The following is an 11,818-nucleotide window of genomic DNA, read 5'->3' as shown; positions in this document are numbered from 1 at the left end:
AAGAGCGTCTGCACCCTTCCTGTTGGAACCTGCTGTGCTAAAGTTCACCCAGGGCATACCTCTCCTTGAATCAAGACTATTAACAATACTGACAGGAACCGTAATGTATTTAAGCTAGATACCTCTTTTACTACCTACACAATGCTCCATTTCTAAACAAGTACCTTATGATCAAATACACAATTGTCACTGCAAACATTTTATATGACCTCAGGTGCTGACAGTCAGGAAGAATCTAGGGTTTGCCTGGGTCCCAAGGGCTGGTTGCATACTACCTCTCCTGCCAGACTGGCACATACTATGATTTCTCTTTGCTAAACACACAAGGTATAAAAGAGCTTTTTAAAGTACAGTATTGATGGTTCTAACAAATGTATTATTACACAGTATGAGTTTTTTTTCTTTCACTTGTATCAGTATATCATACAGACCCCAATTTTTTTTTTAACATCTTTATTGGAGTATAATTGCTTTACAATGGTGTGTTAAGTGTCTGCTTTATAACAAAGTGAATCAGCTATACATATACATTTATCCCCATATCTCCTCCCTCTTGCGTCTCCCTCCCACCCTCCCTCCCTATCCCACCCCTCTAGGTGGTCACAAAGCACTTAGCTGATCTCCCTGTGCTATGCGGCAGTTTCCCACTAGCTATCTATTTTACATTTGGTAGTGTATATATGTCCATGCCACTCTCTCACTTCGTCCCAGCTTATCCTTCCCCCTCCCTGTGTCCTCAAGTCCATTCTCTATGTCTGCGTCTTTATTCCTGTCCTGCCCCTAGGTTCTTCAGAACCTTTTTTTTTTTTTTTTTTTTAGATTCCATATATATATGTTAGCATACGGTATTTTTCTCTTTCTGACTTACCTCACTCTGTATGACAGTCTCTAGGTCCATCCACCTCACTACAAATAACTCACTTTTGTTTCTTTTTATGGCTGAGTAATATTCCATTGTATATATATCATACAGACCCAAATTTAAAACTACATACCATTCGTGCCATTAAGGGTCATGTGTCTATCTTCCAAGGCAGTTATAAGCTAAAGGAAGGCTTCCTGAGAGATGAATACCTTTTAAACTATTCTAAGCTGTGACAATATGGGTAAATCACTCAGGGTCTAGCTGGGAAATAAAAACCAGTATTTAAAACAAAGGGGCTTTAATTCAGGGAACTAATCCCAGAAATGACGGAAGAGCTGAGAAGACAAAGTGGCCAGTGAGCACCCCAGAAATCATCTAGAGCAAGAAGGCATTAGCACCCTAAGGCCAGAGGGCCAAAGGGAGGAGGTGGTGCAACCAGAACCAGACTCACCAAGGGAAACTGCAACCACAGCTGGGCGGAGGGGTCTCCACCCACCACCACCTATCTCCCCATTGGCTGAACCCCACTGAATAACAACTGACAAAGGAGCCTGGTAAATACACCCTGCAAGGGCCAACTCAGCTAAGATTAAACAGGCGCAGGACTAGCACTATGGGGCTCTGGGCAGTTTGAGGCCTTCAAAAAGCACAGCAACAAAGTGTGGACACACACAGTCCTGTGGGATCCCCAAACTGAACAACAGCTTATGCTTCTTATGAAACATAGCATGTCCTAGCATGCCAGCACCCTATTTGAGAAAATATGCCTAAAATTTATAGATTCTCTGATCTGATATGCTGATATCTGAGGCAAAGACTCTCATGCTTAGTGAATTTATTCTGGACCCAATGCAAGCTGAAAATAAAATCTCACTTTTAATACCCAAACAACTCTCAGAAGACTTTCTAAAACAATGGTTTGACTTACTTTTGATAAAAATTCACCATACACACAACAGGAAGAACAAAGTAAACAACTTAACAATAGCATAGAATCAACTCAATTTCTCAGATTAGTTAAAAGTGTGTATACAATTCAAAACAGCAGATAATCCGAGTCATTATATTTATTTTTGAAACGATTTTTGTACTTACATTTGGGGGTGCGTGCGTGCGTGCGTGTGTGTCCTTCCTAGTATTCAAGGAACTTACTGAAAGCAAAACAGTAAGCCACCCTGTGGGAAACCTGCTCTCTAACTACAGTGGGGTTTTCTGAACCCCACTCCATGCTACACACATGACTGTGCCGGGTGCACCCGACTGGAAAGGGGAAATCCCTGAGTGGATGTTTCCAAAGGGAATTATGGCCTCCCTTTGGGGCCACTTCTAAATGTCGGCCGGCTCTCTGTGCAGCAACCTCTGAGACAGTTGCTGTGTGGAACAGGCTGAACAGCCTGAGAGGTGGAGGGAAGCACTTGTGGGCCAGACCTAGGTATGTTCTCCTGATTCATTTCAGATTCCAATAGAGAAAATGTTTCCAAATGCTGAAATATTTCTAAACTCCTGGATAAACCGAGAGGTCTAGAGCTTACCTATACCAAGTAATGAAATACAACAATGCCTACGGTTATTAAAGATCTCAGACAAGTCATTTAACTTCCCTGGTCCTCAAATCTCCACCTACAAAGTGAGAGGGCTGGACTGAAATCCCTACAAGCCTCTGAACCAACTTATATTTTAGGATGCAGCATTGGGCTACGCCACATTCATTCTCATTCTGTGATAAAGTCACGTTGCTGGCACTTCTTTAAAAGGCCCATCAGTGTTCATCAGGATGGGGCAGAGACTCTCGTGATTGGTGCTCCTCGGTGGTATGCTGGCACCAATTTGTGCCAGTTTCTGAGAGCTGATAAATTTTCAGGACTTTTGTGAGCTGGCTTTTAAACCACAGGTAGGATGAATGGATAAACAAAAGGTAGTGTTTATACAATGGAATATATCCAGTCATAAAAAGGAAGTACTGATACATGACACAAGAAGAACCTTGAAAAAACACCATGCTAAGTGAAAGAAGCCAGTCACAAAAGTTCACATACTATATGATCCATTCATATGAAAGTCCAGAATAGCAAAACTATAGGCACAAAAAGTAGATTAGCGTTTGCTTACAGCAGGGAGTGGGGGTGGAAGAATAGGGGGACGATAGCATAAGGTTCAGGGTTTCTTTTTGAGGTGGTGAAAATGTTCTAAAATTGACTACGGTGATGGCTGCAACTTACATATCTGTGAATATACTAAAAACCACTGAACTGTATACTTTTAAATGGGTGAACTGTATGTATGTAAACATGTATTGATAAAGCTGCTTTTTTAAAAAAAATTGGACATGTTCAGAGTATTTATACCACAGAAATTGGCAAACAGTACAAATCAGCCCTATGCCTCTCCCCACCAAGCTGGTTGTTAAACATTTACCAGCACACAACAGCACATACCCTGTGGCCAAGAGACGTCTTGCTGGCCCAAATCTGAATTCAAATATGATCATTTGCCCATAAGTATATATGGTCCCCTCAGAGAGCATTTCCTGGACCCAGATTTAAACTCTATTCCATGAGTAGTCAACACACTGCAAGAAAATAATATTATCTGCTAAGCTAAAATGGCATAGCACTTACGAGTCAGTGTCCAGTGAAAAGTAATCATACAGTTTAACTATTCTGGGATGATCCAGTTCTTTGTGAATCCGGTACTCCCTACATGCATGCCTGTAAACAAAATGGAAAATTAACATTTTGCATTTTGGCCTGTCTCTTAGAACTCCTCCAGGATACTCCTAATTTATTCTCTCACTTCTCCATTGTTCCCGAACATTCATTCCATTCAGGTCCATCTAGTCCCCTGATCTTTCTTCATCTTATTTTCTCTACCAGTACCTACCAAGCTGTTGAGAAAATAGTAGGTGCTAACCTTTTACCCCTTTCAAGTTCATTCTATGGTAATCTCATCTATTTTATATTTATACCCAAATATCAGAACTTTAAAAATTATAAAGACAGCATTTTGTTTCTTTCCTCTAAAGCTGATATTTTCTACCTATAAATGTTATATATCCTGGGGTTACATCAAGGGGATCAATTTTAGCATGTAAATTCACTGGGTAAAAGGATTATCTGTTAGAAAAGGCAATTAGCAGTGCTTTGTATTTGTTTGTTTTTAAATCCTACTCCTTACCCCCCAAAATTTAAAAGACTATCAGCTTTACTTTCTTTTAAGAAAATGCTAATTTGATCAAAAGTTTGAAATTATGGAAACCCTAGTTTTCTTATAACAAGAATATATATATATGTGTGTGTGTGTATGTATATATGTATGTACGTATTAACATCTTTCTTCTTTAGTACTTTTCCAATTTAAAATTATTTAGTAAGATTAGGAACAAAAATGTACGATATAATCTGGCAAATGCATATACTGAATTTTAAAAGAGTAACATTTAGTTCTCACTTACAAAGAGAGTAATAGGATATTATTATATTTTAAGTAATCTAGCACCATGTAGTTTGGGGCATTTTGTTTTAAGACAAGAGTCAGAAAAGGGAAACTTTCCATAGTATGATAAAAAAAAGTGTGTTATTTTCTGAAATGTACTCCAGCATGTCAAAAATACACAGAAAGTACTCAACCAAAGAAAAGCTGAGGAACAACTAGGGGAAGAGGGAGGGGAAGGATAGGAATCTAAAAGTAATTAAATATTCTTCCCCAATGGAAATTTGTTTGACTAGGCTTATTTTTCAAGTGGCCATTTTTGGCAGTTTTTGCTTCTTCTGATGCTTAATTTCATCAGCATTTTTATGTCTTTCTGAAAAGAAAAAACTTTCCAGCACTGAGGCAGAGCAGCGTTAGAACACAGGAGGCACTGGGATCAAGAAACCTGGCTTTGAGTCTGAGCTCCATGATGCCCCCTCTCCAGCCTTGTGGGCCTGCACCATCATGGCAGCGGACTGGAAGTTTTAAAGGAAGCTCCCTAGATTTGGATGCCTCCAAAGAGAAGCTAAGCAAATGTAGCTTTGACCCAACCCCCCCATCCCACCAAAGCAGCTCCACACTGTCCTTTTTCACATATCAAGATTCCACGGGTGGTGCAGTGATTAAGAATCCGCCTGCCAATGCAGGGGACACAGGTTCAAGCCCTGGTCCAGGAGGATCCCACATGCCGTGGAGCAACTAAGCCCATGCGCCCACAACTACTGAGCCTGCGCTCTAGAGCCCACATGCTGCAACTACCGAAGCCTGGGCGCCTAGTGCCCATGCTCCCCAACAAGAGAAGCCACCACAATGAGAAGCCCGCACACCACACCGAAGAGCAGCCCCTGCTCGCTGCAACTAGAGAAAGCCCGTGCACAGCAACGAAGACCCAATGCAGCCTAAATAAATAAATAGTCAGACAAACAATAAATATAAATATATATATATATATTCCACAGGACAGTCCAGTGCTTAAGACTCCATGCTTCCAATGCAGGGGGCACAGGTGTGATCCCTGGTTGGGGAACTAAGATCTCACATGCCACACAGTGCAGCCAAAAAAAAGATTCCATGTAATATTTCATTTGGTAAAATAAAGGTAATGCTGTTTCTAAAAAAAGAAAACAAATTTAGAAACCTATGGTCTAAACAGATTACTGTTAAGTCACTTCTTAGTCTCACACACTATAAATCTATAGTCCTCTGCCCTTTTAACTTTTTGATTTTGTGCATTTCAGAGTAGAGATCAATTTCTCCATCATGGTATAAAAAATAGAGGAAAATAAAGGAGGCAAAAATTATGAATCAAAGAAAGTGGCAAAGTCCTCGCCAACTAAGAAAACTTTCTGTGTGTCACTGAAAGCACTCCCTCAACATCACGTCAGGCTCTAAGGTCATTCCTTACAGTTCAGCAGTCAAGGCAGAGGCTCTGCCGTGTCCTTTATATGTTCAACTTTCAACTAAGCATCCAAGGGATTAATGTACTATAAATACAGAAACTTAAATAGAAGACTGGAAGAAACTTATCCACTAAAGTGTTAGTCTTTTGTTTTTTTAAGTGTTAGTCTTTAAGTGGATCTATATTTAGACTTTCAATAATTTTATCCTAGAAAATTAGAAAAGAGTATCATACAAGAGTATACTAACTATTTTGGACTTCCCTCGTGGTGCAGTGGTTGAGAATCCGCCTGCCAATGCAGGGAACACGGGTTCGAGCCCTGGTCCGGGAAGATCCCACATGCCGCGGAGCAACTAAGCCCCTGAGTCACAACTACTGAGCCTGCACTCTAGAGGCCGCAAGCCACAACTACTGAAGCCTGCGTGCCTAGAGCCCACACTCCCCCACAAGAGAAGCCACTGCAATGAGAAGCCTGCACACTGCAACAAAGAGTAGCCCCTGCTCGCCGCAACTAGAGAAAGCCCGCGCGTAGCAACGCAGCACCCCCCCCCAAAAACAAGAGTATACTAACTACTTCAGATACAGTTATTTCTGTGGATAGCTTTATATGAAGTTTTTCCTACCATAAAGTTCTTAATATGCTATTTTGGGGAGTTAAAGAAATCGAGTAATACCTATTAATGCTTTAATAATGAAAAAGTAAAACAATCAGTTTACTTTCTGTTTGTGGGGAGAGGAGAGGAAACGGGGTATAGAACAGAACTCAAAAATAAACAATACAACAACCTTCTATTTTCTTTGAATTTTTCCTTCTTTTTTACCCAAATAAATGTTCCGATTCCAGATGGGGCTTGGAAGTCATCCCCACAAAGGGAAAAGCAATCAAAAGACCTTACTATGCAGGGTAACAGTAGCATTTTCATATTTCATAATGTTACCACAACACTGAAGTGTACTACTTTTCAGTTTAACACTGAAGTTTTGAAGCACTCTCTAAAATCTGTTTGGTGCCTGATATAAGCCTCCTTAATTTAAGTTCAAGGGAGTTAATAACATTTTGCTAATTCACTATTATTTGTAGCCTGAAATTCATCAGTATGATTTCATATCACTTAGCAAGCAAAATCTTTCAAAGAAAGGTGGAAGTGCTTTAAGAATTTCCCCTCAAGGATGAAGAGGTCACAAAAACTTTGCACACCCCCTCCCCAGTGTGTCTGTCAACTGGGAAACGGATCCTGCCCAGATGGCTCCACAGAAGGTGCTCAGGAGTCATGACTCCCGCCTTGGTGAGGAAACAAAGAATAGGAGGGCACCACTGTGAACCACAGCTGAACCGGTACAGAACTCAGAAAAACGAGACTGTCCCTTCCCTTGCTCTGTGACTCCATCTGGTAGACAAATGTGAAAAGAGAACCAATCTACACCTGTCAGGACTCAAAACAGCTTGCCAAATGTGTCAAGGAGGTGCATGGTCCTGACTTCAATCCCTCACTGCTTCAAAAGGCTACCCTGGTGGCGCACTGGTTTAGAGTCCGCCTGCCGATGCAGGGGACGCGGGTTCGTGCCCCGGTCCGGGAAGATCCCACATGCCGCGGAGCGGCTGGGCCCGTGAGCCATGGCCACTGAGCCTGCGCGTCCGGAGCCTGTGCTCCGCAATGGGAGAGGCCACAGCAGTGAGAGGCCCGCGTACCGGAAAAAAAAAAAAAAAGGCTACAGTGAGCACAGCCCCACATGCAGTCACTACAGTATTCGACACCAGCGTTCTCTTTAAGATCAGCCTGAAAGCTGGATACTGAGACGAGGTAAAACCTGTGTAAGTCTCTGCACAGGAACTACTTCCTCAGGGTTGACCAGGGTTGTCCCCTTGTAAAGTCAGCTGCTTTGGAGTGGGCAGTGCACACAAGCTGCAGCACAAGCTCCGAGGACAGCTGAAGGGTATTTTGAAAGAGATGCAGGAACTGTTCCTATACCCTTAGGTACTCTGAGTCTCAATATAATGAGGATATTTCTCACCATTTTTCTAACTGGTCAGAATAACATGTGGTTTCCTTCTCTCAAGTGCTCCCTGGCATTCGCTGCCGCGTGCTATTCGTCCCTGCATGTCAAATGCCTGGAATGTACTTATAATAATGTAACTGCTCCTCAGAAGCATCTGGACTGCAGCTGCCTCTCACATAAGGGACGCATGAGGGGTGCCATGCACATAGCACACATCATGCATTTTCCTACCTCTGCTAAGCCCTATTTCTCTTAATGCCACAGGAACCTTCTCTCCCCGAGTGCTGAGTACCACTGCCAATCTGCATGGAACAGCAAGAGTTCCTGGGTCCCTGATGAACAGTAGGTATAGAGCAGGAGTTGCCTTGCTCCATGCCTAAAGAATGGGTTGATGATGTAGAAATGTTTTATTTTTCCACTAAGACTTAGAAGCTAACTAAAAGTTGGCTAAAGTCCACTGCCTTTTTCCCTCCAAAGTACTATTTATAGGAAAAAAAACAAAACTGCTTTTACAGAAAGGAGGTAGACTGCTTTACATCAAAAGGGGCTGTTTCCTCCTTTCGGGGGTAGGACATGTCTAATGTAGTACCTGTACCTACAACAAGGAAACAATATTAAACCCAGTGGGGATCCTAATAGCAAATTAAGTCTGCATGGCCTCCAAAGCAAGTGAGCCATGAACTCCAATGTTCTGAAGCTCAGAGGAGAGACAGGCAAGGCCTGACATCAGTGGAACAAAGACATTCACACCCGCTCATGTAATAACTGTTCATTCTAAAGAGTCACCTCTCACCCCGTACCCCAAGCATAGATGAGGGCCACCATGAGTGGCATTCTGAAGAGGGGAAAGCACAGCAAGCTGGACGCTGAAGACCAAGAACTTTGAGATGGGCAAACTATGATGGGGAAGGTGAGCTCAGCACTGAGGGCCTGAACAAGTCAAACAAGTACCACCGAGGCACACCAGGTGCCCCGCATTGTCTCCTTTACGACCAGGTGACTGAAGCAGCAGACAAAGCCCCACCCGAAGCTCCCCAGTGGTCCCTAGACCACCGAAGAACACTCTCACTTCTGGTTTCTACAGACAAGCAACAATAATTTCTGAGGCTTTACTTGTTTATTATAGCTAATTTTAGATGCTCAATGGAAGGGGATGGTTAAACCCACTGGCTTTGGGTTAAGGGAAGTCTAGATTTAAATACCAACTCAGCCATTTCTTAACTGTTACTCAAATTCTTTAAGTATCAGTTTCCTTAGCAGTAAGATGGAAAATTTACTCACTCTCCTAGGACAGCTATGAGGATTAGATGAAACAACAACAACAATGTATGTAAAGCTCTTAGCACAGTGCTCAAACTACAGCTATTATTACTAAATTTTGAAAAATCAGACACTCTAATATCACTTACTTGTGGTAATTCTCCTTTTTCTCATCTCTCCAGTTTTTATTTAACTGGTGAATTTTCACAGCTACATATCTTTGTTCTGTTAGATCGAATGCCTATAAAGAAAAGGAATAAATTATATTCTGGATAATGCTAACAAGAATTACAGGCAACTGACTTGAAGCTTCTGTTTAACAGACCAACATACTCAAAGTCCAAAATGCATTATTAAATAACAACAACAGTGGACAACACAACACACACTTGTTTCAGAGTTGCAATCATCTTTCTTGAAACTTGTGATCAGATAATTTAGAAGTCTCCAGACACACTGGCACCAAAGGGTTTAGAAAATAAAACCAAGCATACACCACAAACAGAAAGACAGCCCATGCCTTAACAGTAACTTCTAAACAATTCTCTTTCTGGACATCATCTACCTTATTTGGGACCTTTCTTCCCTAAGCTGGCTCTCATCCCTCAGCTGACACTGGGACCTGACATTCTTCAACCTAAGTCCTGCCACTTTTTTTTTTAAGATTTTTTAATAGGCTTTATTTTTAGAGCAGTTTTAGGTTCAGAGGTCCTGCCACTTTTGAAATGCTAGGGACAAAGACTATCTGCCTCCTTGAGAAAGAAACCCCCAGGATACACCTCTTTGCTAAATTTACTTAATCCCACCCCTACATACTGGATAAATAAAAAGCAATTTTGGATCGCAACAATGTCTGTTAGTCACACCAAATCGCTTCTCCAGCACTGTCCAAAGAAAGGGACATACTTTCCCCAAAGACCACCACTGCTGGCAAGTTTCACATCAGCTAGGTAGTGCTATATTATGGGGTGAAAAAAGGTAACGGATTTTCGAAGATGCCTGGTGTAAATCACAATTTGAAAAAAAGTAAGTAGCATTTTACAATAGATTTCCCCAATACAAAAGAATTTACTGAGGAACTCTTTTAGAATGAATAATTCTTCCTAGGTTTTAAAGTTCAGATTAAAAACTTACTACTCCAGTTTCAACACTGTTACCACCTATCTGCCAGTTTCCACAAATGTTTGAACAGATGAAGGCAACAGGCACAGGGTATACAGTCCATGAATAGCAGTGATTACCATCCTACACATCTTTTAAAGATGTAAGCTACCTCTAAGAAAGCACAGGATACAAGAGAGGCCTGATTATAAAAGAAACTTCTAATTTATACCAAATTTAAACCAGTATTTTTTAAATATAAAAACCATTCAATTCAAACAGAATATCTTATTTCACAGAAATGGAAACTTTTGAACTCTATTTTTCTTACAGAGTCTGAATGAAGTCCACCTGTATGCATGTATCCATCATGGCTATAAGAGAGAATCATTTCAAGCTATTAAAAGCCAGATTAAATACCACCTAATTTGTAAGAGCACTAATGAACTACAAGTGTCATTTTCTCCAATTACCAAACCCTATTTCTGAATCCAAGGCACTGTGATCCACCACTAATCTAAGAAGGGCTTTTGGAGAGTGGAGAACAGCAAAAGAAAAACTACATTAATGAACACATCATTGTCAGAAGCATTTAGATTTCAGAAGTGTTAAAATGTTTGAAGGATACATTAGGAAAAAATATGAAGAAATCACTAACAAGTAACTGGGAAGCCCCAAGAACCAATTTTGATGATTTTAAAAAAGGAATAGGGCTTCCCTGGTGGCGCAGTGGTTGAGAGTCCGCCTGCCGATGCAGGGAACGCGGGTTCGTGCCCCGGTCCGGGAGGATCCCACATGCCGCAAAGCGGCTGGGCCCGTGCGCCACGGCCGCCGAGCCTGCGTGTCCGGAGCCTGTGCTCCACAACGGGAGAGGCCACAACAGTGAGAGGCCCACAAACCGCAAAATAAAAAAAAATAAAAAAAAAAAAAAAAAAAAAAAAAAAAAAAGGAATAGTCCCACTTCTGGGAATATAGCCAAAAGAACTGAAAGCAGGGTCTCAAAGAGATATTTGCATATGCATGTTCAAAGCATCACTATTCACAACAGATCAGAGGAGGAAGCAACCCAAATGTCCACTGACAGATGAATGGATAAAGAAAATGAAGTACATACATACAATTGAGGGTTATTCAGCCTTAAAAAGAAGAAAATCTTGTCACACGCTTCAACATGGATGAACTTTGAGAACATTATGCTAAGTGAAATAAACCAGTCACAAAAAGACACTGTGTGATTCCACTCGTATGAGTTAACTAAAAGTAATCAAATTAATAAAAACAGAAAGCAGAATTGTGGTTACCAGCGGCTGGGGAGAGAAGCAAAAGGAGAGCTGTTGATTAGTGGGTAGAACTTCAGTTCTGCAAGATGAAAAGTTCTGGAGATCTGTTTCACAACAACATGAATATACCTACTACTACTGAACTATACACTTAAAAAATGTTAAATTGGTAAATTTTATGCTATGTGTCCTTTATCACAATCAAAAAAGTTACCAAAAATAAAAAATAAGTATATGACTCAAGAATGAAGGGGCTTCCCTGGTGGTGCAGTGGTTGAGAGTCCGCCTGCTGATGCAGGGGACACAGGTTCGTGCCCCGGTCTGGAAAGATTCCACATGCCGCGGAGTGGCTGGGCCCGTGAGCCGTGGCCGCTGAGCCTGCACGTCCAGAGCCTGTGCTCTGCAACGGGAGAGGCCACAACAGTGAGAGGCTCGCGTACCGCAAAA

The 11,818-nt window shown here is 41.5% G+C and overlaps 1 protein-coding gene across 3 annotated transcripts in view; it reads right to left on the bottom strand.

The window, feature by feature from the left end:
* Window positions 1-11,818, bottom strand: part of TLK2 (tousled like kinase 2) — a 110,279-nt gene that overhangs the window by 11,151 nt on the left and 87,310 nt on the right. For all 3 annotated transcript variants that reach the window (XM_007456746.1, XM_007456747.1, XM_007456748.1), the window contains 2 exons: window positions 9,140-9,231; window positions 3,484-3,573 (listed from right to left, as the gene is read on the bottom strand). In XM_007456746.1, coding sequence (XP_007456808.1) covers window positions 3,484-3,573; window positions 9,140-9,231 — 182 coding nt within the window. The remainder of the gene's footprint in view (window positions 1-3,483; window positions 3,574-9,139; window positions 9,232-11,818) is intronic.

The sequence above is a fragment of the Lipotes vexillifer genome, unplaced genomic scaffold (genome assembly GCF_000442215.2).
Source record: "Lipotes vexillifer unplaced genomic scaffold, Lipotes_vexillifer_v1.1 scaffold299, whole genome shotgun sequence".
Lineage (NCBI taxonomy): Eukaryota > Metazoa > Chordata > Mammalia > Artiodactyla > Lipotidae > Lipotes > Lipotes vexillifer.
Note: the sequence above shows the minus strand (reverse complement) of the source record. Positions and strands in the feature narration are given on the sequence as shown.